Source organism: Rattus norvegicus, chromosome 20 (assembly GCF_036323735.1).
Source record: "Rattus norvegicus strain BN/NHsdMcwi chromosome 20, GRCr8, whole genome shotgun sequence".
NCBI lineage: Eukaryota > Metazoa > Chordata > Mammalia > Rodentia > Muridae > Rattus > Rattus norvegicus.
The window spans coordinates 42,099,289-42,126,486 of NC_086038.1; the positions used below are offsets into that span (position 1 = coordinate 42,099,289).

At 43.4% G+C, this 27,198-nt stretch overlaps 1 protein-coding gene across 3 annotated transcripts; it reads left to right on the forward strand.

Moving 5' to 3' along the window:
• The first annotated feature begins 2,526 nt into the window (after positions 1 to 2,526).
• Hdac2 (histone deacetylase 2) lies at positions 2,527 to 27,198 on the forward strand. 3 transcript variants are annotated; one of them, NM_053447.2, is made up of 14 exons: positions 3,839 to 4,096; positions 11,498 to 11,610; positions 12,710 to 12,827; positions 14,466 to 14,540; positions 15,541 to 15,679; positions 18,104 to 18,245; positions 19,364 to 19,456; positions 19,530 to 19,638; positions 22,512 to 22,652; positions 22,907 to 23,015; positions 23,688 to 23,818; positions 24,057 to 24,212; positions 26,059 to 26,116; positions 26,657 to 27,198. In NM_053447.2, exons 1-14 carry the CDS (start codon positions 4,045 to 4,047, stop codon positions 26,685 to 26,687), a joined length of 1,467 nt encoding a protein of 488 aa, NP_445899.1. In that variant the 5' UTR covers positions 3,839 to 4,044; the 3' UTR covers positions 26,688 to 27,198. The 3 variants fall into 3 exon arrangements, with proteins under 3 accessions (XP_063135648.1, NP_445899.1, XP_063135649.1); XM_063279578.1 differs by having other exon boundaries at positions 2,527 to 4,096; positions 24,057 to 27,024; XM_063279579.1 differs by lacking the exon at positions 3,839 to 4,096 and adding an exon at positions 7,015 to 7,677 and having other exon boundaries at positions 7,730 to 11,610; positions 24,057 to 27,024.

The following is a 27,198-nucleotide window of genomic DNA, read 5'->3' on the forward strand; positions in this document are numbered from 1 at the left end:
AGTTCCTTAAATAGTTAAAAGTCACTTATGACCACGGCCAAGATACAAATTACTGTGATCTTGAGGGCAGAGAAACAGCTTTGTTTCCACACAAACAAAGAAGCGAGTGGGCTATCTTTAAGGAAGAAAACGTTAAAATTGTAGGGAATCCCTATTTCTACAAACATAAGTCTGAAAATGTAGGTTGATATTGCTACCACCACCACCACCACCACCTAGAGAAAAGTATAATAATGGGGACATTTTTAAACCATATATCATGCTCAAACGCTTCCTACTTCCTCATGAACAAGAAGTTAACTGGAGAAGATGAAAAAAGACACTAGAGGGGTTGGGGATTTAGCTCAGTGGTAGAGCGCTTGCCTAGGAAGCGCAAGGCCCTGGGTTCGGTCCCCAGCTCCGAAAAAAAAAAAAAAAAAAAAAAAAGAAGAAGAAGAAGAAAAAAGAAAAAAGACACTAGGCACAGACTGCTAGCATCTCTGAGAAACAGCCAGGGGAAAATATGGTGAGGACAGGTGATAAAATTTTGCCAAGCAGTTTAGGGGCAGGGACTCCCGAGGTAAACAGTGTTATTGTCCGTGCCAGGGGCATGAATGAAAGTTCCTTGGTTTTCAGGTTAGCGATGTGGGAGGGGCAATGATTCCTTATGGAGCCCCTGCCTGGAGGTTGTAAGGAAGGGTGTGGTCTAGAGAATAAGGCACGTGAAAATGGATATCGGGGATCTTCACGGAGGAAATGAGTTCTATCCTTGATTTCACCTTATCTCTTAAAACATTTCAAACAACAGAAGCTCTTTGTACCCAACCTTGCATTTCCCACATTTCCCAGATAACTCTTGTCTTAGTTTGGATTTCTACTGTGGTGATGAAGCTCCATGAGGCAGGAGGCAGGAGCTGGTGCAGATGGAGGGGTGCTGCTTATTGACCTGCTAAAGAGGTCACTGGATCTCACTACAGATGGTTGTGAGCCGCCATGTGGTTGCTGGGAATTGAACTCAGGAACTCTGGAAGAGCAGCCAGTGCTCTTAACCACTGAGCCATCTCTCCAACCCCATTAACCTGCTTTCTTACAGAACACAGGACCACCAGTCCAAGGGGTGGTCTCACCCACAATGGGCTGGGCCTTCCCTCCTCAGTCATGAATGATGAAATGCCGCAGAGGCTTGCTTACAGCTCAATCTTATGAAGACATTTCCCTTTTTCTTTTCCTCTCTCTCCTATGTCCTTCTTTCTTTTTGTTTTTTGTTTTGCTCTGGTTTTGTTTTTGGGTTTTTTTGAGACCGAGTTTCTCTGTGTCACCTTGTTTGAAATAGGTACATACATTCAGGGTTGAAATGGGCTTTTCCAGTGTATGATATCACTGTTCCAATTTATGAGTTAAGTGCATGCAGGACTTTGCAAAGAGAGGAGCATGCTTACAAAGCGATCAGAACTCAGCTGGAGTCTTGCAGGCTGCCACAACACCTCATACATCACTGGAGGACACCCTAAGTGTCACTGCTTGTCTTGACTTTCTGTATTTTCTTACAGAATCGCTTCACAACATTTAATAAATAGGTTTAAACTTCCCAAGGCTAGAAACAACGTTATAACCCTTTTTACCAATTAATTTTTTTTTTAACTGTTGTACTTCTCAACAGGATCTAATTTTTAACACAAGCTGGAGGGCTTGGTTTCTAGACAACGGGTTTCTAAGCCTGATCCATTTAATATATCTTCTTATTATGTAATTTTAGAGTACTAAACATCTTCAAGGTTAGAAATACAATGAAGTTTCCATAGGCAGAACAGGGAGCAGTGAAAAAAACTTGAAGGCGAAGGACAATCCTTAACTACATATTCTATTAAATCTATGCTCTTAGTTTGTTTCCTTCTTTTGTATATTGTCTGAAACTTGGTCTTTCGAAAGGCTTGATAGAAAGGGGTTTGTATATGGTAAACGTTGTGTCCATAGGCACATAATAACTAATTCTCTTCTAGGTCAAGTTCATTAAAGATGCTTAAGGACATAAAGGTGACAGAAAGCACAATCAGCCTCCATTAATGCTGGTTTCTAAGAATAAAATCCTTTGTTCTGGTCATTTATAATGGTTATATCATATCACAAGTTGTCCCGCAACAAACCGTCCAGCCTCTTCCCTGACATTTTTAAGTCGGGTTCTGGTGATGTAAGGAATAGTAGTGACCATAACCACTTTTATCAAAATGGATATTACAGCTCACAATAGCATCTGCTCATATGGTTTAAATACTATTCCATGTGGATTTTCTTAAGAAGGTTTTTTTTTTTTTCTTTCCGGAGCTGGGGACCGAACCCAGGGCCTTGCGCTTCCTAGGTAAGCACTCTACCGTTGAGCTAAATCCCCAGCCCCAAGAAGGTTTTAATAGTCATATAAGAAAGCCTCTCATTTTATTGGTGAAAAGCACTTAAACAAAAAAAAAAATTCAAATGGCTTGCTGGAAGTCACAGGCACTAGACTAGATTATGTTCAGGGAAAAAAAAATCGACTTATCCTCTTGTGAAAGTGTCCTACTGAGAGACCAGTTGAGGAGTTACGGCCAACAGTTAACATGTTAAATGCTGAACTAAAAGGACACTTGGTATTAAAAAGCACGGGAAACAGACATGGGAGAACACTGTAGTCCCTGAACCTACCGTGTTAATCTCCCAGGGTCTTGTTAAAAGTACAGGCTTGGGAGAGAAGTGGATGTGGTGAGGGGTATCTTGGAGTGATTTTTAAGTCTCTTGGAGTAATGTCTAGAAGATTGGTGTTTTAAGTATGGAGAGTCCTGGGGGTCACAAGGTAGAAAATAATTATTTTTGTTAATGACTCAGTATGGTTCTTACTTCAACCCCTCCTCTTACGGAAGGAAGCGGTGTGCGCATGTAGCCGGAATTGTAAATAATAACGGTTAAGATATGTGAGTGTTGGATTTGACAGCCAGCTCCCATCCTTTCTTTGCGTAACGTTTAAGAAGGTTGGTTTAGACTGGTGCTCAATAAACGTCAAGCTATTAAAACACAGGGACTCCAATGTTTAAATCCATCCTTTTGGATTGTCTGACAGTCTGATACAGTAGACAAAGCACGTGGAGTCTGGAAAAGTTTGACACCCGTTCGGTCCTCAGATGACTCACACTTGAGGGCTCCTTCATTTACCCGCACCCATAAGGAGATGCGCACGGCGCGTGCATCCCGGCACCTTTGACACCTTTAAATGGCGTTTATTATAAACAGGTTTGGGTGCTGGGAACCGCGCTTATGCTTGAGTCCAAGAAATGCTTATTAAACCCAGGAGATACCTTCAGCCATTAACCTCTCTGTAACTCAAGAGTAGTTATCAGAAGGGAGGAGAGAACAGGAGAATTAGAACGCGTGGGAATATCCGACCACCAGGCAGCCCGGGGGCAGCCCTGGGGAGCTCTCCAGCGGGTTCCCCTCGGAGTCCCCGCGGCACGTGGCGGGCTCGGGCAGGCGCGTCGCGGCGGTGGGGGAGGGGAGAGGCGTGAGCCCTGGCGGAGGGGTCTAGACTGCCCGGGATCCGTTTGAGCAGGCGCGGAGTGCGCAGGCTCGGCCCCGGTGCAACCAGTGCGTGCCAGACCGAGAGGGGGACGTGGTGGCAGAGCGTTCGGGACTCTGAGCACAGGGCCAAGGTCGGCTTGTGCGCACCTCCGGACTGTGTGTGTGATAAGACATACGGAGCACTGCTGCAGCCTCGACCGGTGGCATCCACTCCGGCCCGGTCTCTCCTCCGGCCCGTAGCTGTGTTTCCCCCTCCGCGCGGCCGCAGTGGTTCCTCCCAACTCGCAGCCCCGCCGCCCGGAGGCCTACCCCTGCCGAGTGTCGCGCGTCGGCGCCGCTGCCAACCCCGCTCTGCGATCTCGGGCCCTCCCGGCACCCGCTCGCCGTCCCGCTCCGGGCTGTCCTTGCTGCGAGGGCCGCCGCGCCCGCCGTCTCCCTCAGCCCTCTTGTCTGGCCGCCGGGCCGCGGCGGGCGAGAGCAGCCGGAGGAGGAGCCGCAGCCAGGAGGCGGCGGCCGGAGCCCATGGCGTACAGTCAAGGAGGCGGCAAGAAGAAAGTGTGCTACTATTATGACGGTAAGTGGCCGGGGAGCCTGCAGCGGGGCTGCGGGTCGGACGCGGCGGGGTATCGAGGGTGGCAGCCCGCGGGGACACCGACACGGCCTACCCAGCGCTCGCCCGCCTACTCGGGGACGCCCGCCTTCGCTCCTCTCCGGTCCTCCGCTCGGGCACGCGTATGTTTGGGGTGCACTGCCTGGGACCGGTCTCGGAGGAACCCCTGTCGGCTCCCCGGGCCTGACTGCACAAAGCCGGCGTCCTGGAGCTCCGCCCTGCGTCCCTGTCCCCTCCCCCGCTCGCCCGGTCCCCCCTTCTCGCCCCCGATCTGTCGGCGCTGCGCTTCCAGCCTCACCCGGGACCCCGGCGCCCGGGTGGAGCTGCGGAGGAGTTACTGCTGGCCGGGGGCCAAGTTCGCAGAGCGGCGCTGTCTCGCTGGTGTTTTGCGTGGACTCCATCCCTCGCCTTTGTTCGTCGGGTTTCTTCAAGCTCCACTTTCTCAGGGTTCGGATGGAAGGGCTGCACTTCCTCCGTGACAATTAAAGGGTTTTGAATTGGAAGTAGGTAGGCCTGTGGGGAAGTGATGGGAGAGAGGGAGCGTGGAGTTGCTCTTGTTTGGTGGGTCTTGGCATGTCTCTATGGGAGGTTATTACCACCCACTTCTTTGTTGGTCTTTGTTCGATCCGCAGTTATACTCTGCTCTGGGGCTTAGGAAGGAGCATGGGCATCTTGGTTAGGAAGTCTGTCCAAGTGTGGTGGGGACCCTGCTGCAGCAAACTTTGAGAAGTAGACTACATATTCCATACAGGTAGGGCTGAGCTCAGAGTGCAGTGGACGGTACAAGGTGACTGTACGTGTTCCCTAATTTGGAATATAAGCAGTCATAGTCTCTGGGTCCAATTACACTAGATGGAGTAGTGCCCTGCCTTACAGATTTCACCCAGAACATTAATTGATAACTATTGAGAGAAGTAATAAGGAAATTGGACAGAACTAGCTAGCCTCACGGACTCGAAACGCTTCATCTCTACAAAGCAATACGAAATTGGGAGCGTTTTCTGTAGTTGGTGCATTGAAGTCTTGGAGAGGTAGATTACAGTGTAGAAAAGCAGGCCGAATGAAACCGACTTTAGCTGCAAATAACCGTTTGTTTTCTTGGTTTGGTCGAATCTTTTTTAATACAGGCTTTAAATGAAATAGTCACCTGTCATTGGCTGGAAAATCAAAAACCTGACAGAAAGCTAGGTCAAAATAGAAACAGCTTTTAAATGGCTGTTTTGTTTTCTGAGATAGGCTCTCGATAAGTTGACCTGGCTGTCCTGAAACTGTCCTATGTAGACTAGGCTGACTCTAACTCCGAGATCAACCTGCCCCCGCCTCCCAAATCCTGGGATTAAAGGCGAGTGCCACTGGCTTAATTGGCAGTTTGAGAGGACTACATTGAAAAGTTACACTATCGTGGAGAGCAGAGATGGGAAAGCATGACAACTTAGACATGACTTAACCATTATGAAGTGGGATTCATGGCAGACCCCTGACCTGCATTCTCTGATCCATTGGAAAGGATGCACTGTATGAATTAACTTGAAAAATTACAATTACAGCCTTTCCAAAGTAAAGGTTTGCTCTGCTAGAGGGTAGAGTCAGGGAAATAATGAACTGTTGGGGAACAGCTCAGTCTCTTCTGCTGTCAGCTTCTTTCCTCAGCTATGAACTCTTAAATCCCATGTAACCTTGACCGGGTCTGATGGAGAACCAGACAGTACTCTAGTGTGTCTTGAGCAGCGCCTTCTTCCCGGGTTCCTGTGTGGGGATGAGCCTTTACTGAGGGATGGGATAGACGGGTGGATGGAGGTATTTTTCAGTCATGTGATTTTTAACTTACGCCCATGCAACAGCTTTACCTAGATGTAAGTAACCAACTGTACAACTAATGGTGGAAATCTGCTGGGTTATCTGTGAAAATCTGTCTGGTTCTTGCTTGTTTTTAGGATGGACGTATTTTCATTCCAAATATTTGCATTAAAGAAAGTTAACAAAAAATGGAAAAGAACACTTAAATTGGTGTCTTAAGCTAATTAACATGTGACATGTGATAGCATGCTAGACTACAGAAATAATTCTCTACATGTCTGTCTTCATTACTGTCTGCAGTACTGGACCTGTTAGATCTCTGTGCCACTGCTCTGTGAACTTTTGGATAGGGGCATGTGAGCTATCCCTAATCCTCAGAAGAGAAATCAGAGTTCTTAGTAGACTACGACTATTGATTGACTGCTCATCCTAATTCCCAGAAACACATTTCTGAATTTTGGCTAATCTCTTATTAAAGATCAATGCTTCATCAAATGATCTGAAGCTAATTATGTACACACTAGTATACTTTCTGACCTTAAACCGAGGTTTTTTGCTTTTGGGGGGTTTTTTGTTTGTTTTTTTTCTCTATTTAAGTGTAATTTAGCAGATGGAGCCACATTTGGTTCTAATTGCAATGCTCATGGTTTTAATACTTCATCTAGAAATGTGAACTATGCCTTGTTTGGAGTGAAGCTTGGGACCAATCATGCAATGCCATCTAATGTATAATTTATAACAGAATTAAATGTATGCATAATTATATAATTAAACACAAATTGTTTTATGCTTTGTTACTCAGATTTTCTTAGATAGAGCTAATCATAATCAAAATGTTTGGAGGCCTAGTCCAGAGGAAAGCACTTGGCAACACAAAAACAGTTAGCAAGATCGTGCTTCCCACTGTACTCCTAACTTACTTAACAATGCAAGAGTTCTACAGAATGGCCATCTGTTTTCAGATTTAATTTACTTTTATTTAAAATGGTAGAGTAAGAGTCTTTGGCTTGATAGCTTTGTAGTTATCTTGTTTTTTTTTTTGTTGTTGTTGTTTTGTTTTGTTTTGTTTTTTGGTTTTTTTTTTTTTTTTTTTTTTTTGGTTCATTTTTTCGGAGCTGGGGACCGAACCCAGGGCCTTGCGCTTCCTAGGCAAGCGCTCTACCACTGAGCTAAATCCCCAACCCTGGTTTTTTGTTTTTTGTTTTTTTGGTTTTTTGGTTTTTTTTGTTTTGTTTTGTTTTGTTTTGTTTTGTTTTGTTTTTTGAGACAGGGTTTCACTGTGTAGTCTTGGCTGTGCTGGAACTTACCCTGTAGACCAGGCTGGCCTTGAACTCACAGAGATCCACCTGCCTCTGTCTCCTGAGGGCTGAGACTAAAGGCACTCACCATCAGTGCCTGGCTGCTGGGTCACTTTTCTTAGTATAGTTCTTTGAGTTTTTATTAAGTGCTTTACTACTCAGAATAGATAATTGCCCTCGGTACTGAGAACTGGGCTTAGGCCTGCGAGGTTTAAGAAAACACACATACTCGGGTCGTTCTTGTTACCAGAATGCCAAAGCTTTTACTGAGGGTCACAGAATATATACCCCAAGTTCACCTGGTGAAGTCCAGGAAGCACAGTGGAAAAACAGGTGTACGCCCTCAGGAAGAAAAAGAAAAAAAGAAAAAGAAAAAAAACCGGGAACAAAAAACAGGAACCAACCTAACAGTGTTCCCGCCCAGGTGTCCCGCCCAGGTGTCCCGCCCAGGTGTCCCGCCCAGGTGTCCCGCCCAGGTGTCCCGCCCAGGTGTTCCGCCCAGGTGTTCCGCCCAGGTGTGGTACTGACCCAGGTGAATGGAAAGGCCTGGGCATTCCTTTGTTAGGAACAAAAGGCTTCCCCATGCATCTGCAAGGCTCAGCAGGGGTCACACACTTAGATGATAATTCCCACAGAATACCCTGAGCCTTACATTTCACCCTATCAGTGAGGCTGGTCATTGCTTCTCTGTGACCAGTTTTGTTTTTCTGCCTGCCACTTCTATGTCTTTTTCTTTTCCCACTAGAATAACAGTTACATGAGGGTAGTTTCTAAAGGTGGGCTTTGAATTATTGATGAAGAAATGACTAGTGAATCATGATGAATATTGTAGGTAGAGCTCATACACATAAAAATTCATACACATTATTTAATCTTTAAAAAATGTTATATGCATGAGTGCTTTGCCTGCATGGTGTATGTACAAATCTTGTGTGTGCCTTGCGCCCTTGAAGTTTAGAAGAAAATGTTGGGTCTCCTGGAACTGAGTTAGGAGTGGTTATGAGCTACCATGTCGATGCTGGAAGGCAAATTTGGGTTTTCTGGACGATCCATAAGTACTCTTAACCTACTCTCCAGCCTGTACACTCCCTCGAAGTCTTACGTCACAGGCAGGGAGGGTGGGGACGGTTCTGCCACTTAAAGACGCAAACACTTTTCCTTTTCCCACGTGGGTTTCTGTTTTAATGTCTGAGGAAAGAGTAGCACCTAGAATACCAAGGGTTTTTCCTTTTGTAGAGCTTTGTTCTTCTGTCCCTAAAAACAAACGTATTAGTAATTGTTTTTTCTTAGCAAAATTAAATGTTTGCAAGGCCCCCAAGACCTGGAGTCTACATATACCCAAGTAAGCTCGTCTTCTGGAATCTGGCATGACTCCTTTAAAAAGAAGAAGGCTAGTTCTCCAAGAGAATTAGGCTTTCAGTTCTGTCCAGCACACGGACCTCTCTGGGCCCTGCATCTGAAGTACATGGGCAACCAAGGGCAACAGCCTATAAGGTTTTGGGAGTACCTTGGATAATCCTGACCAGCAACTCCAAAGACGGCTTCTCATGCTTGGTACTTTTCATGGATAATGTCTCCTGGAGGGAGTGCGTATGTATTTATACACTGACTTACGTGTATTATAAGTAGGCCAATGGCATGGTTGCGTTGGATCCTTGACATCCTTCCTGTTAGTTTAGCCTCCTTCCTTGTCCTGTACTTGTCTCCTTCCCCCTCCCTAGTTGGAAGCTCCACTTCCATTCTCCTTATATGTCCTCTCCTTCCTCTTCCTTCCCCTTCCTTCCCCTCTGCATTTCCTCCCCTTCTCCCCTTTGCTTTGGTGTGGAGGAATGAAACCCAAAGGCCTGTACGTGCTAGAGAAATGTTCCACCACTGATCTACACCCCAAGCATTTTCACGGAGTCTGAAGTCAGCGTGTGTGGCTCGGCTGCCCTAGTGAATGTGTCCTTTATTTTTAAGCTGAGTGAATATTCTTAGAAGGCCTCAAAATTATGACAAGGTTTTTGAAAGCTGTATATAGTAATATAAAATTAAGGCCCTCATAGCTACAAGTTCATAAATTAGGTAAGCCATTCATTTTGTTCGTATTCTTTAATTAACAATGACAATGCTCTGACGAAAAGCATTGAAACTGTATTCTTTGCTCATTAGCCTTTGTCCTGCTGTTACTTTCTTGTGATCCTGCCATTGCTCTGCCAGTGACAAAAGGATATTTACTGCCTGTGGTCTGTTCCTCCTGAATCTGAATGAATGTAGCGCCTATCTGCTAGTTGTATAATTTTGGCTACGTTATTTAATATGCTTCTCCACAGTTAGGAAATTATGGCAGTCCTAGAGTTGAGAAATAAAAGCCCATACTGAGTATTAGCTAAATCTTCTTGCTGTCACTTCTCTTTTCAGTCATCATATCTTAAGCTGGCTGCATCTGGAAGGACTCTGGGGAGGGGAAAAATAGGATCAAAATATAGTTAAATCTAAAGTTAAATAATAATATTTCTACATAGTCCAACGTGTTGTATTGTTTTCTGGTTCTGAAGTTTTTACCTTTGAAAAGCTAGTTAGCATTCTGAATGTTCCTGAATTTGTAAAATCATTTGTGTTGAAAATGAAACCAAATAAATCAGAGGTACTATACCAACAAATTCAGAGTTAGAAGACAGGTTTTATAAACCTGAATGTTCAGCCGAGTCTGGTGGCAAAAGCCAGTGGTCTCTCAGTAGATCATGAATTCAATTCCTGCCTGGGCTATATAACTAGAATTTTGTCTCAAGGGACAAAGAAGAACAAATGTTTCCTGGATAATTGTCAAGTAGATAGTATGAAACTTTCTGCATTTTTGATTGCCACTGTACAAGTGAAAAGGAATTGTGAGAAGAGAGTTTGTAAACGGGGTGTTTGCTTTTGAGAGAGGGTCCTACTGTGTCCTCTGGCCAGCCTAGATTCCTGTGTGCAGGTAGATAAGGCTTGCTTTGAACTCAGAGACCCCCCTGCTTCTGTTTTCCCAATGCTAGAGTAAAGGTGTGTACCGTCATACTCAACTTAAGGTTTGTCCTTGTAAGGGCAGATAAGGGCTTTGGAGCCTGTCTGATTGTATAACCATGTGAAACACTAAGGTTTGCAGGCTCTTAAAGTCAGGTCCGCTGCCTAACAAACTTTGAATATTTTATTTTAAACTGAAATATTAATAGTATTTTCTCCTTTCTTGCCTGATAAGGCCATTGTAAAAGTATTCTTTATAGGGCTGGAGAAATTGCTCCACAGTTAAGAATACTGTTCCTAGCACCCAGCTGTCTGTGATTCCATTTCCAGGGGATCTGACACATTCTGATCACCACAGGCACCAGGCGACCATGCGGTCTGCTTGTGTACCTATAGGCAAGCGTGCAAGCATGTAAAAGTAGTGTCCTTCTCCTTAGAAAGAGCAGTACGTAGTTTTTCTAAGCCTGTTGACACGCGTTCTCATTGTCAGCGTTTTATAAGTATTTTGTGGGTGAAAATCAAACTTTGGCATTATCTTGTGTGTTGTTTTAAGACATTGGCATCTGTCTTAGTTTGGGTTTTATGCCATGAACAGACACCATGAACAAGGCAACTCTTACAGTTTCAGAGGTTCAACCCATTGTCATCATGGTGGGAAGCATGCATCCAGGCCGACTGTGCTGGAGGAGCTGAGAGTTCTACATACTCAAAGGCAGCAGCAGGAGACTTTCACAGGCAGCCAGGAGGAAGGGCTCAAACCCTACCTCCACAGGGCCACACCTCCTAATAGTGCCAGGTCCTGGGAGCCAAGCATATTCAGACCATCCCAGCATCTAAGATGATGTAATGCACAGGCCACAACTGTGTAGTTCTGACAGATGAGGACAAGGGTGTCCTTGGTACCCTGAAAAATGCCCTGCGTTTTCCTCTTGTTGACACCGAGCATTTAAGCCCTTCCTTAATACCAGCCCAACTGTATTCTACAGGATGCCGATAAGAAGCTGACAAATTAGATCTTACTCCATACATCTTATGTATCTAAATTTATAAAATGAACAGCAAGAATACAGGGAAATTGGAAAACTAAAAGTCAGAAAAACTCCCTCTCCACAAAGACCATGAATCCTAGGCATGTATAAGATCTGCATAGTATGTTGGATGTATATTAGTATATTCTAATGTCATTTGAATGTTACAAAAGGTTATGTAAGTTTTAAATGACTCTTTAGTAATTTTTTAATGTTAGGCACAGGTCAGTGGTGTTGTTGAATGGGCATCTTTTCTCTTTCAGGTGATATCGGGAATTATTATTACGGCCAGGGTCATCCCATGAAGCCCCATAGGATCCGGATGACTCATAACTTGCTTCTAAATTATGGTTTATACCGAAAAATGGAAATATATGTAAGTACTCGTTGGCACTGTCTTTTAAACTGGCATGTGAAAGCTCTTGTGCTGCTGTGGGAGATGCACGCAGTGGATGAAAAGATCTAAAGGGACTCGGGTCTTTTGTTTTTGTTCCTCAGAGAAAGGTTAAGGAATTGGAGTAATGGTCTCTTCCCTCTAATCATGTCAAACGACCCCCAGTCTTAGCAATACTGTTAAACTGCTTGTGCTGCTAGAAACAGTTGCCCTGGAGTTGAGAGGTACAGGTCCTTGCCTCCAACTTCATGGTCTCTGTTCATGTCCCAGAAGTTGTCCCCTAATTCCACATGGACATAAGGACACGCCTCCAATAATAAGTAAATGCAATGTAATTTTAAAAAGAAGGAAAAAATTTGACCTGGACTATGGCAAGAGTTTGGTAGAAAATTAATCATAAATATTTATTTGGTTAACATACACATGAAATACTGTTAATGACAGTCAGTTAATTAAAAAGTAGCTAAAGATACATAGCCACCCCAAGAGTCTGCATAATGCCTGGCAGGGGTGTATATAAAAATGCAAGCAGGGTAATGTAGGAGAAGAGGGCTTGAAACAGTTAAAGAGTGCTTGCTACTGGGTTCGGTCCCCAGCTCTGAAAAAAAGAACCCCCCCCCAAAAAAAAAAGAAAAAAAGAGTGCTTGCTAGACAGTGCAATGGGAAGCAATTCTGTAAGGTAGAGATATTTTAGAGGAGTCGGAAGCCTTGTTTAAGAAGTCTGTTGTAAATGAAATCGAGCTCTTCAGAACAAAATTTAGAACAAATGAAGGCACAGTAGATCTTAGGATGATGTCCTTAGAAACCTTTGATGGAAATTGGTGGGTAGAGAAATCGGTGGGTGGGTGTGATGGGAGTCTGAATATGTGGCTTATTTCTATTCAGCCGGAGTAGCATTAGCTTGGAGAAGGGCTTCCTGATTCCTGGGAGACACATGTAGGAATTGGGATTAACTTCGTACTCAGGTGGATATGTTTGATTTGGAGAGACAGATTGTGGAAACTTGTACTTATCATTTGATAATTCTGATTTAACAACTGATACTTCCAACATCCTGGTGTTTTTTTTTTTTTTTTTCCAGAGGCCTCATAAGGCCACTGCTGAAGAAATGACAAAATACCACAGTGATGAGTATATCAAGTTTCTACGATCAATAAGGCCAGATAACATGTCAGAGTATAGTAAGCAGATGCAGAGATGTACGTTATAAGTAATTCTTTTTACTAGTGAATGAGTCTTTTTAAGATTTCTGTTCAGAGTTGCCTGAATAGCTATTTTTTTCCTAGTAGTTTAAAATATTAATATACAATTTACTCAGGTTATTGGACCAATATTAATGTTACTTTAGAAAACAAACATTTAAGTTCTTTTACACCCATGATAACTTTGGGATTGGTCAGGAGATCACAGAGTTTTACAAAAGAATATCTTTCCTCCTCCTCCTTCCTCCCTCCTCCCTCCTCTTCATCTTATTTCCTTCCTCTTCCTCTTTCCTCCCCTTCCTCCTTTCTTTTCTTTTTTCTTAAGTGGCTTGAGATGAAGTCTGACTTTGTAACTGGCTGTCCCAGCGCTTGCTAACGCAGACTGGGCTCAGACTCAGAGATCCACATGCTTCCCTCTCATAGTAACAGTTGTCCAGGCACACTGTTCTGTAACGTAAAGATGTTGCTTTTTGTTGGCATGTTAGTATTTCTTTTTATTTCTTCTACATGTTTTCATTTATAGGTGAAAGTATATTGTTATTAGAGACCGGTAGTAAATTGTATTGAAGAAATATTGCCGAATATCCTGAAACATGTGGAATGCTGTCTTTTGAAGCTTAATACTGGAGTCCATTTCTTCAGTGAGAGGTGGATTCATTTCAGTGCTGATAAGGATTTCTCAAGTCCTTTGAACTTTGTATTTCTCTGCCATAGTTAACCTATTTGGTTGCTTCAAGGCCGTCCTAGGGTGGATACTAGTCTTATCTTTTTATTTTCTTAATTTGGAATTTACATAGTGAGTTATGGGTTGCCCTTGGGTAAATGACAGGATTTCTTTAAACCATTGTAGTGCTGGCTTACGTGAAATCGTATTTGAGCAAACAAACTAAAACTGATTTTTCTGCAGTACCTGTAATATGTAGATCTGTAAAACACCTGCCCTCTTCCTGAAGGGTGATTTGGGGTGTGAGGAGTAACTGGGTCGTACACACCTTCCTTCCACTGTGTCCATGCCTCTTACCACAGGAAGTCAACCGCGCCATGACGAGTGACGGGTCATCCGTCTTATGCGCCCTTCCTTTGTATCTTTGTTCCATGAAACTGATTAATTCATAGCCTCTTCTAAAGTTAGTTTCAGCCACAGAAAAAAACAAAGTAACTGTTAATGTTTTGATACTAAAATGCACTTCAGAGTCTGGGAGGGGCTGTGAGTGAGTTAGAAAGGAGTTGCAGCCTCTTCATCTTCAGTGTTTAACTAATTCACTGTCGCGTAAGAAGAAAACCAGATTCATGTCGATTTTTACTTTAATATGGACTTTTGTTAGTGGTGGTGGTGGTTGGGTACAGTTAATTCACAAATATTCACGTAAGATTAGGTAATGGTATTACATAGATAACAATTTAATTATCTTGAATAAAGTAAACATTATTTTGTAAAATTAGTTTTTTGGTATTACTCCCTGTGAATTTTAAAATTCATAGGTAATGTTTTAAAATTACAAATTTTATATTACTGTCATGGAATATTATATTACTGCCTATAATTGCCTGAAATGACTATTTTTAATAGTTTATAAGAAAAAGCCTTCAATGGCTTGATAATAGGTTGGCCTTAATGGACTTCACCTTCCACAGTTAATGTCGGAGAAGACTGTCCAGTGTTCGATGGACTCTTTGAGTTTTGTCAGCTCTCCACCGGTGGCTCAGTTGGTGAGTATCCCGAGTCAGTGACTTGACGAGGATCTGAAGGGTTACGGTGTCTGTAGTTTCTGTCTAAAGCAGCAGGTCGTAATGGTAGTGAGCTTTGCTTGCTTGATTCTGCTGTCACTAGGCTGTCACCCAGGTGGCCTCAGACTCCCCATCCTCTGGCCACCTCCCCAGTGCTTGCTTACGGACATGTGCTGTCACTGCACCTTAGTGGGGATGAGTTTGTTGTTTCGCTTTGTTCTGTGTTTGAAACAGTGTCACCCAGGAGCCCAGGCTGGCTTGCAGCTTACTGTGGAGTCCAGGCTGGCCTTGGTACTGTGGAAGTCCTCTTCCTTAGCCTCACTGATTGAGATTAGAGGCATAGATGGTTATGATACTGCGATTCACTCTTCTGTTAATGTAGCAAAACCTGAGACAACTTTTAAAAGAGTGGTTTATTTTGGTTTGGGGGCTTAAATGGCCCTGTCCTTTGGGACCGTGATAGCACATTATGGTATGTGCATGGGGCTGGGGGTACCCCATGGCTGTTGAGTAGAGAAAAGAGCATTCCAGAATCTCTTCTAAGCAAGATCAGACCTCCAGTGAACTAAAGTCCGGCCTCAGCCCTTAGTCCATCACTCTCTGATGGCACACGGGTGACTTGTTCCGTGGGGTTCTTAGGCATTTCAGGTTCAAAGTAGCAAGTATAATCATCTTTAAAATGTCAAATGTTTAACAGTCAATACTCAAACAGTTTTTAAGTTGTGTTTTTTTTTCCTCCAGAGACTTTTTTCCTTCTTTTTTTCTTCTGCCATTTTTAACCACGATTTTCTATGTGTACTGCAATTTAGTTGGGTAAACTGTAGGAAAATAGTTATCTGAGGAAAGTTTAAGCTCCTAAATTATAATCCTTTGCTTTTGAATGTCAAACCTTTTCTGCTTCAGATGGCATATTTAATGAGGCTTCGCTTACAGGTAAACTTTAAATACGCTGTAGATACCGTAACGTGTATCTCTTTCTTAGCTGGGGCCGTGAAGCTGAACCGTCAACAGACTGACATGGCTGTCAACTGGGCGGGAGGACTGCACCACGCCAAGAAGTCAGAGGCCTCAGGATTCTGCTACGTTAATGACATTGTGCTTGCTGTCCTCGAGCTACTGAAGTACGCTAATGCAAACTCAGTTTCCCAAAACTGTCATCAGACCTTTAGAGAATAGGAAATAAATGTTAATGCATTAGTGGAGTCTCACAGGGCCCGTTGGGAGCCACCGCAGAAGTATGAGAGAGCGCCTGAGAGTTCCCCTAAATGGCCTCCGTGGATTTAGGCTTGCAGTAGTGTGAGCTAATAAAGATGGCTGCTAGGACTCCAGAAATGTGAACGCTAAAGTAACTTGAAGACAAAACTTTGAAACCTGTGTTATAGAAGTTTGTCTAGCCATTTAGTACCCTGGCTGACCCCAGATCCCTCATCCAGTATGGCTCCGTCCGCTATACAGACACAGATACACGTGAATACATGGACACAGTGATGCCCAGTTGCTGAAGGGGTGTTGGAAGTTACCCTTAGGAGTGTGGACACTCAGAGTGAGATTACTGCCCCTGGGCGCTGTCATAGGAGTGAGTTGTAGTTTATAGCTTTGGCTGCGTTTTGTGTTCTGTAGGCTTTGACAATGACGCTCTTGCTCCACTTGTACATTCCAGCAGTGACCTTAGTGACCATAAACAAACACCCAAACCAACAACCAACAGATCCCTGAAGTCACCATTATTCACTTATTCCACTGGCGTAACTCTGAGCAATTTGTTGCCTTTTTTTTTTTTTTTTTTTTTTTTTTTTTTTTTTTTTTTTTTTTTTTAAGCTTAGTCCTGAGCAAGCTTAATTCTGTATGTTTCTTTACCTGGTAAAATTGAACATAATTAAATTGGGTTTGTTAAATAGCTTTCTTTGCTCATCCAAACACATTGGCCACTTTGATCATATTTGATTTTTAACTTTATGAAGAGATTCTGCTATGATAAAGCCCACTTTTTGCAGTTTTTTAGTTTTCTTGGTGTTGCTTTTCTGTGCCTTGAGAGCATAAATGCCTGGGTTGATAATGCCAGCTTACACTGTATGAGCACAGCCACGGCATCTTTTGATAATAAATAAAACATTTTAAGTCAGCTGCAGTGACACCTTAAACAGTAAATTCAAATTTTATATGTGTTGCTGTTTTCCCAGCATGTGTGTCAATGCACCACATTTGTGCTGTGCCCATGGAGGCCAGAGGAGACCACGAGATCCCCAGGCGCTGGTGTGATGGGACGGTTGTGAGTCACCATGTGGGTGCTGGGAATTTAACCTGGATTCTCTAGGAGAGTATCAGTGCTCTTAACTTAAGGCCAGCTTTCTAACACCAGTGGCTTTGGTTTTTAATGCATAGTTTTTTTTTCTGTTGGCACTTTGACATAGGTATGGAACTAATGTCATGTCATCCTATGGTGGCGTGATTCCAGAAGTTCATTTGGGTTGTTGCTGTGATTGGTGGCGTACAGATCATTAGGGAATGATGAGGCCACTTGTGATCTGTCACAGTCATAAGGTCTTAAGTATAGGGCAAAGGATACTATAGATGATGTGCAAATAGGTAAATGTGCTCATCCAGCTGTAAAAGGTGTTTATGGATATGGAAATTTGACTGTCACAGACCTGTCATATTATAAAATAGTCTTAGTTTGATTTTATTCTTGAATCATCGGAAATTGGGGAGTAGGGGTGGCACACACTTGGGCAGTGGGGGTAGCATACACCTTGGAGTGGGGGTGACAACACACCTGGGGAGCGGGGTGGCACACACCTGTGTTCCGGAGGCAGGTAGGTTTGAGATGAGCCTGGGTGAGAGCACAACTATCACAACCACCACAGGAATAGGAAATGACCTGCTCACTTCAAAGAATAAAAACTCCACTGCGTAGGTCACAGTTACCCATGTATTGTTTTATAATGCTGAGATTTTTTTAATAGTTTTCATTTTATGTGCATTGGTATTTTGCTTACATGTATATCTGTGTAAGGTGTTGGATACCTTAGAACTGGAGTTACAGATAGTTGTGAGCCTGCTATGTGGGTGCTGGGAACTGAACCTGGGGCCTCTGAAGGACAGCCAATACTCCTAACTACTGACCCATCTCCAGGCCTTCCCTTCCTCCCTTTTTGGTTTTGTCATGTTTAATGTTTTGTTTTCTTTTGTTTTGTTTTGTTTTTGAGACAGGGTTTCTCTGTGTAGCCCCTGGGTCTCCTAGAGTTTGCTCTGTAGAAGGCTGACCTCAGATCCCCCTGCCTCCCTCCCAATGGCGGGGCTTAGAGGTGCACCACCAACCCACCTCAGCGATTCTGAAATTCTCTAACGTAGCAATTGGCGTAATCTTTAGTTGTGAATATATAGATGACTGTTTTTAAAGTGTAAAGAAAAGATCTTGGTTAGCCAAAGGAGACGTGATATTCTCGGGTCTGGATGCTCTTAGACTGGTGTTGGGTAGGAAGGCTGAGCATTGTACGATGAAGAACCCGTTTCCAAACTCCGGCTTGCTTGTGCTTTCCTTTCAGATATCATCAGAGAGTCTTATATATTGACATAGACATCCACCATGGTGATGGTGTTGAGGAAGCTTTTTATACAACAGATCGCGTGATGACCGTCTCATTCCATAAATACGGAGAATACTTTCCTGGAACAGGAGACTTGAGGGTAAGACCAAATTCTGTCAGAATAAATATAAGATGAGCATAGAAGGTTGCTAGTTTCTGGAGGAGCCATGTCATCCTGTTCATTTTGTTTGTGTTTGTGGTGGGACCTAGGCATCTGGTACTGGTTTTTTGTTTTGTTTTGTTGGTTTTTGTTTGTTTGTTTGCTTGCTTTTGTGGAGACGTGGCGTCACCTTAGTTGAGCAGTTCTTGGTTCATTGTTCACTGTTAGGATTTGTCAGGCTGTGGACCAGCTGAATGCTGCTTGTTCATTTTTGATCTACTCAGCTGGGTATAGGTGCCGATCAGACAGTTTGGTGGCCTCCCTAGGTTATACAGATCGTCCTTGGGTAGCAGGGCTGCCGTTACAGTGGGAGTGGGCAGTGCTCTCTGTATAGGTCTGGGCTGCAGGGTATCACACTGTCCTGTGGGCAGGGAGAGGTCAAGGGACTTTATCTACGATCGGTCCAGGGTGTCTTGGTAGGCGGGTGGAAGACTGACTTTGGGGTCTACCTGAGGTTGTGGTCACAGGACTTCATGTTGTCCCGGAGTGGTGCAATGGAGTAGAAGCTCTGAGGATCACTACCTGTGGGCCTGGGTGAGAGGACTCCCCTCCATTTGACAATGATGGGATAAGTGGGCTCTGCTTTTACATCTTGTAAAATTGTTTCCTGTCTAATCAAACTGAGGTTTGTAAGAACTTTTTAGTTTATCTTGTGAAGGGAGGAGCTGCGTAAGTATGCCATGTTAAATATGCAGGGGTCTTCCTGCCATGCATGTGGGTCCTGGGCCAGGGCGTACCTGTGCCATGTTAAAGGACAACATACAGGAGTCAGTGCAGTCCTGCCATGTGGGTGGATCCTGGGGGTCTAACCTGCTGGGCTTTATCTGCCCAGGCATCTCACCAGTCCAACTGTACGTAGTACTCGTGTGTTATTTGTGTTAGCGGTGTGTCTCTGTTAAGTTTCTTAAAACATACTTCTACGATTACTGGAACAAGCAATTGCGTATTTTTTATTTATTTTTTTCAAAATTGTGTGTTACTTGGTCTTTTAATCATTTTAAAATGTATCGGGCTTTTTGTTGTAAAATATTCTCTTAAGATCTGGTGTTGTGTTTTAGGATATTGGTGCTGGAAAAGGAAAGTACTACGCTGTCAACTTTCCCATGAGGGACGGTATAGATGACGAGTCATATGGACAGATATTTAAGCCTGTAAGTACCGCTCTCAGTAGAGTGAGCTGTAAGCTGGCTGAGTCCTCATGTGTCTTATTCTTACTCTGTGTAGATAATCTCAAAAGTGATGGAGATGTACCAGCCGAGCGCGGTGGTGCTGCAGTGTGGCGCTGACTCCCTCTCTGGTGACAGGCTGGGCTGCTTCAACCTAACTGTCAAAGGTGAGCAGCTCGTGCCCCCGCCGTGGTTCTCCTCCTCCCTGAGAACCTCCCATAGAAGCTGTCATTGTTGAGGGCTGGAGAGCTGGGGAAGAACGCCTTCTGCTCCTTTTGCAGAAGACCTGGGTTTGAGCCCATCCCACTTGGTGGCTCCCAACATCTGTAACTCCAGTTCCAGGCCATCCAGCACCCTCTTGTGATTTGCACAAGGATTTGCATGCGTGTGCTGCACATCATATATGTATAAAAATATTTTTAATTTCTCATTGTTGTTTTGCTTGCCAACTTGAAGGCAGACTCTGTACTTGTACAGTCCAGAGAGTGAAGACTTAGCTTGTTGCACTCCATTCTGACGTGGTTACTCCCTTCCCATGCGCAGGCCGTCAGAGCGCGGTTGCCGTGCTCAGGGCTCAGCGGTGCTTCATTCAGCTTAGCTGTCCTCTCTGCTGCCAACACTCACTTCTTTTTTTCTGAATTATTTGTTTGCTTAGTTTTTTCTTTGCTTATTACTAAACTGTGTGAGTTTCTAATATACTCTTCTCCGCTCTCTCGGGTGCTGATCTCCTCCTGTTTGGACTCAGTGTCTTCTCTGCTTCTGTTTTATTATGTCTTCCAGTCAGTGTGCACTCTGTGTCTTTCTCAGTCGTAACTGTTAAGTCCTTAAAAAGGGCTGAAGTCCATGTGCTAAATAAGTCTTAAATGTGGGGGTGTTAGGGTGTAGCAGTGAAGCAGAGTTGGGCATGGCAGCTTTTAAACCCAGCATTGGGACAGAAGAGGCAGATGGATGGCCAGGTCTGCATAGCAAGCACCAGGCCAGCCTCGGCTTTATAATAAAACCTGTTTCATAAAGAAAAAGATAAGTAAAATACATCATTTTAGTAAAGTTAACTTTTGGGTTAGAAATGACTTAGCATGTCTTACTATAGACTGTCTTATTCTGTGCGGACTTTGAGGTAGTAAGTTGACGTCTCGCTTTGAATGCCCTTGCAGAACTTTTAAAATAGCTAAATGCAGATCTTAAGAACTGCTCATGACGGCTCTGCAGCGCTGTGCTGCTCTCCTTCCCATCGAATTGGGCCACAAAATTAGTTGCCCACTTGGCTGTGAGTCAGCATTCACTTACGAGTGCTTTCACAGTGACCATAAAGTGTTCAGCCGTCTAGCGTTTCAGAGCAGCTAAGACTCCGGAAGTCATCAGCTGCCAGTTCCTCCCCTCAGAGCCGAAGACCGTGCTCTGCCAGTGAGCTGTGCCCGGTGTGTACTGTCAGGTGATAACTGACAGTTTCTAATGTACCTCTGTGACTGACTTCAGCCGCATTCTCTCAGGCCTCGTGAAGGAAGTGAGGCGGTCAGCTGCTGTCCACCTCACTTCTCAGTTATTTCTTCTTATGCTGTTATTATTTCTTAATTATTTCCATGCTTCCTCTTACAGGCCCTCTAGCCTTCATTTCATAAATCCCCCCCTTTTTGCCTGCTGTTGGGTGGTTGAACGCTGGTCTTGTCTGCTCTCTTTCCTTGTAGTCTGTAAGTTAACTTCTGTCCTTAGAAATGTCCAGTAACACTGTTTTAGTAGATGATGTCTGGTTGATAACATGAAGAAAACAGATAATTAGACACTGTAAACTCTCATTAGGTAATGGGGTTTTTTTTTCTCTTGTGCAATTTTAATTTTTTCCAAATATTTTAAGCTTTGTTATAAAAATGTTAGAAAAACAAAACAAGCAACAGAACCTCACACTGAAATTAACTGGACCCAAAGATTCAATGGCTTCTATGCTTGTGGCAGCCAGCATCTCAATACCAAGTGAAAGCCTGCTGCAAAGGGACTTTTTTATTTTAATTAAGGCTAAAATCCATGAAGAGAATGTGGGGGGGGGGTGGGGAATGGATGAATTTCTGCTGTCAGCATTGAGGGACTTTGTTTTTTGTTTTTTTTTTTTTTTTTTTTTTTTTTTTTTTTTTTTTTTTTTTTTTTTTTTGGTTCTTTTTTTCGGAGCTGGGGACCGAACCCAGGGCCTTGCGCTTCCTAGGTAAGCGCTCTACCACTGAGCTAAATCCCCAGCCCCTTTTTTTTTTTTAAGAATTATTTATTTATTTCATGTATGTGAATACACTGTAGCTGTCTTCAGACACACCAGAAGAGGGCATCAGATCTCACTACAGATGGTTGTGAGCCACCATGTGGTTGCTGGGAATTGAACTCAGAACCTCTGGGAGAGCAGTCAGTGCTCTAACCACTGAGCCATCTCTCCAGCCCCTGAGGGACTGTAATGATGGCATTGTGTGCCTGAATGATAATACCACCAGAAGTTACTGGTAACTCAAAACTTGTTCCTATGTGAGGTTTGTAATTAAGTAAATTAAGAAAATTATCCATAATACCAGCACCTAAAGATAGTCAGTGGTCAAACTTTTTGGTATTGCCTTCCGTAGTTAAGCTACACATGTCATATAGGAGAAACAAAATTTAGCATCTGTGTAGTGTCTTCTCTCCCTTACCCTTATGTGACCTCTCATGAGCATCCTGTGTTGCTAGTAAAATACATGTGTGTGTGTTTTAATACTTAACACGAGTTATTTGTTGGATACAGTCCCTGTCATCACCCCTGTCATTGTCTCCCCCATCCCCCACCTTGGGGTGAGGTGGCCTGCCCTGTAGTCATGCTGTATGGTCTAGCCTGGCCTCCAGATTCTGCGCCACTTACCTTACCTTAGCTTCCCAAGAGCTGGGACTGTTGGGATGGGCCACTCTGCCTGGCTGTCTACAGACCCTTTTTTTTGGTTGAGTAAAATTGTTTGTAATTATCCTTTTTAAGGTCCTATTTTAAATTGCTAAAGAATATATTTCAATGTTACCCAAATCTTCTTCGTCGTAGGTCACGCTAAATGTGTAGAAGTAGTGAAAACTTTTAACTTGCCGTTGCTGATGCTTGGCGGAGGTGGCTACACAATCCGGAATGTTGCTCGATGTTGGACGTATGAGACTGCAGTTGCCCTTGATTGTGAAATTCCCAATGGTAGGTGTTCAGGTTGCAGTATCTAGAAGAACATGCAGTGTGTGGAAATGGATGAATGGGAGGGTCTGCAGCCACACCCCTGGAATGTATGATCTCCTCTGACGGCTGAATGGTTAGAGTGCGAATCTGTGAGAACATTCCATGCTCACTCTCAAGCTTCCTTTGGGAATAGTTCTTTTACCTGGATTATGATTCTGAGTTTATTTGGAAACTAAGCTTTCAATGTGTAACTTGCTTTTCATTGTTTTTAATAGAGTTGCCATATAATGATTACTTCGAGTATTTTGGACCAGACTTCAAACTGCATATTAGTCCCTCAAACATGACAAACCAGAACACTCCAGAATATATGGAAAAGATAAAGTAAGAAATCATTTCGCCTTAATGAAGTTTCAGGAGGCTATAGAAGGTCAAATAAAGGAAACTTTTAGATACATGAGATATTCTCTTTGTTTTAATATGATTTGAAACCTTAAGGATATTTGTGGTTTTAATCTAAAATAATAACACAAATATGTAACCTTTGTAAATAGAAACTTTTTTTTTAAGATTATTTATTTATTATATATAAGTACACTGTATCTGTCTTCAGACACACCAGAAGAGGGCATCAGATCTCTTTACAGATGGTTGTGAGCCACCATGTGGTTGCTGGGAATTGAACTCAGGACCTCAGGAAGAGCAGTCAGTGCTCTTAGCCACTGAGCCATCTCTCCAGCCCAATAGAAACATTTTTATTAGATCAAGTGCTTTCTGTCTACAGAATGTAGAAATGGTGAGCGGAATGGGCTGTGTCTTCTCGCCCGTAGACAGTTGTAGGACATGGACAAGTGCTCTTGTTGCCTCATCCGTCAGATGGGGTGAAGTGAAGCATAGCTGTGTGCTGTGGGGTCAGCCGTGTGTGCAGTGATCGATGCTCCACTAGTGTCCCATTCCGCGGTTAGCTAAATGGGAACTTGTTTTTGTTTAGTTCCTCCTCTGTCTAACAGGAACTTTGCATACAGTGGATTTTGTCTAATAAATTGTGTCGTTTAGACAGCGTTTATTTGAAAATCTGCGAATGTTACCACATGCGCCTGGTGTTCAAATGCAAGCTATTCCAGAAGATGCTGTTCATGAAGACAGTGGTGATGAGGATGGAGAAGACCCTGACAAGAGAATTTCTAGTAAGAAACTCCTTCACAGCACATGTTGTGATTCTCCTTTTCTCCATTTAATAACGTGAGATTTAGCTTCCTGATGTCTCAAAGCCTGAATTAATATCACCCTTCATTTTGTGTGACTACACAAACATGGCTGCATCCAGAAAGTAGGCACTTGATATCTATCAATATCTATCTACCTTATGTAATGATTGTAGAACCTCTGGCTATTACCAAATTAATAAAAATGTTTGTGTCCCAGTTCGAGCATCAGACAAGCGGATAGCTTGTGATGAAGAGTTCTCAGATTCTGAGGATGAAGGTGAAGGAGGTCGTAGGAATGTCGCTGATCATAAGAAGGGAGCCAAAAAAGCCAGGATTGAGGAAGACAAGAAGGAGGCGGAGGACAAGAGGACAGGTCCGTCTGTGCTGGTGACGCTCCTTTTCACTGCTTACGGGTGCACTGTATCTTTAGAGACCCACAGGGTCAGATGGGTGCGTTCAGCGGGTAACTAGCTTTTCCTCCTGGAAGTGATGTTTACCTCTTATCCTTATTGGTTAATGCTTCAGAACTGACTTAAAGCTCTGAGAATGCTCACATTTTCTTTGAGGTGTAGAGATCTCTCGTCTTAATAACAGACAGAAATAGTAGGTGCTGCATACCATAGAATGGCTAGGGAAGGACAGTGGCTGCAGATGACGGCCTCAGGACGTCTACCATAGCCTAGGTGGGCTCGGGCCCGGTGTCCTCTGCCTCGCCTCTTAATACACGTGGATTGGAGGCATGCCAGTAGACCCGGCCAATTCTAAAATAATTTATAACTGGTTCAAGTCGGTTCGTGAAACAAAAGTTAAGCTCCATAGTCCTTTGAAAAGTTGCTTTAAACATGAATATTCTTCAGGAACTGAAGAGAATGCCGCTGAGGAAAGATAGGAAGGAAGGGGCTAAGGAGCTGGGCCGTGGAGGAGAGCTTCTGACATCTTACTATGTTTCAGAGCGTTGTATTTAGCATGACATTTCAGCCCCTCATTAGAGATCTTCCATGTTTTGTTGCTGTGCTGAACTACTCATGGGCTTGCCTGTCTTCACTAGGCCTCACTGTAGACCGGGCTGCTCTGGCCACTTACTTGACCGTGGACTCAGGCCATTGTCCATCTTCTCAAACCTGGGTGCTGGGACTTGAGAAATGTGCCACCACACCCAGCTCGGTTTCTTTTCATTTTAAAGAATCTTCTACATTTTCTTTCTTTTTTTCCCAAACAGGAAAGTGATGGGGTAAAATTGACTCTTACTATTTTAGACAAAATTAGTGCTCTTTCAGATTAAAAAGAAAGATCTATGGGTCAAAACCTAAAATAAGAACCACCACCATCCCCCCTTTGGCACTATGAGTAAAAGTTTAGTTAGCCAAGACACTAAAATGTAAAGCCTCGGTTGTCGGCACGTAGGTTTGTGTGCACGTAGGTTTGTGTGGAAGGCACTAGCAAGTGCCCTGCGGGGTCTGCATTACCCAAGCTGCTGCTGTCGCTGCACCTGACATTAGGCCATTGCTTCACAACTAATTTACACAGAGAAAACACGGGATATCTGCGGCAGCTACTTCTATTACTATATTTAGCTTAGGAAGTTCAATTTAGTGATAATGGGACTTATCTACTGTGGGCCAGCAAGGTGTCTCTGCAGCCGAAGGTGCTGCCAAGCCTGGCACGCCGGCCTCTGCCTGTTAGAGGAAGACGACCAACTCCTCCACGCTGCCTTCTTACATCCCTGTGGATGTCATGCCCAAACACATGCACGTGCGCGCACACAGTAAATAAATAAGTAAAAATAAAAACAACATAATTTAACCTCTTGACTTTAGGATCACATCCTTCTTACAGCGTAGATGCAGTTCTCTTCAGCTTGTTCTGTCTTCTTGCCACTGTCCATGCCTCAGTCCTTTTACATTTCTCTGGAAGATAGCTCTTCCCTCAGAGTTTGTTCCTTCTTTAGGACCCGAATTCCAGTGTTCTTCCCTGCCCACAGCTCTCCTGACCTGTGTCGTTCCTCTGTGTTCTGAAGTTCTTCATAGTACCTGTGATGCTGTGATACTTCTGAACCAAAGCTAGAAAGGGTGAGCACACACAATCACATAGCTAGTGAGTCCTGCACCACTCACCTCAGAACCGGACACAGTTCATGAAGAGTGAGATTGTATAGCGTAGATATATACATATATATGTCTTACATTTTAAAATAGTATTAATCTTTTTCTTGTCTTTAGATGTTAAGGAAGAAGACAAATCCAAGGACAATAGTGGTGAGAAAACAGACACCAAAGGGTGAGTGATGCTTCTGTCTTGGGGCTTGGGGGAAGGGCATGCATACTTCAGAAATGCTGGCTCAGCCTGAGAACTGAGTGTGGGTAGTGTGTCCAAGACTACTTCCCCCGTAATGATAGGTGGTGCTTTTCAGGATGCTCAAATCCTGTGCTCGGAAGAAACATTGGGTTGAGAGAAAGCCTGTTTGAGGATTTTATTCGTCAGAATGCATGAATGACTAGAGGCTGCAGTCTGTAATCTCAGTACACTGAGGAGGCTGAGGCCAGAAGATTGCTGTGAATTCAAATCCACACTAAGCTATGTAGAATGTTAAGTCTTCATTCTGGGCTTAAGAGTGAGATTCTGTGTTAGAAGGAAGCATGTGTGCTAATTTTTACGGTTAACTTGGAATGCTCAGTTGTAAAACAGTAGGAAAAATTAAGATGTTTCCTGCTCAGAGAAAACACTGAGTTACTTGGTATGAATCTATAAGAATGGATGAGTAGCTGTGCTCTTTAACCAAGACTGTTATTTTTAATATTTCATGATCCTCCTTAACAGAGCCAAATCAGAACAACTCAACAACCCTTGAATTTGACTCCCCAACCTTAGGAACCTCGAAAAGTGAGACGATTCTGGGATAAGAAACCTTCGCTGTTTGAGGAAGTTTGGCTTCATTTTATACTGTTTTGGCATGGACTGTATTTATTTTCAAAATGGCTTGTTTTTGGTTTTCCTTGGCAAGTTTTATTGTGAGTTTTTCTAATTATGAAGCAAATTTTTTTCCACCATGCTTTATGTGATTGTATTTAAATTGATGTGTTATTATGTCAAAAAAAAAAAACCGGATCTATTAAAGAAACAATTGGCCTTTCTGAGCTGATTTTTCCATCTTTTGTAATTATCTTTATTAAAAAATTGTACTTGGATGGTCTTCTGTCTGTTTATTATGAAGGCTTGTTTCCAAGCCCGACTGTGAGACTGGAGCATACTCATGGTGATTTCAGTGGCAGAGACCCTCTCACTGAGTCTGTACGTGCTTACTGGCTCTAACAGGTATTTCCTATTTCAATAAAAATGACACCATGTCACCTTGTATAGTT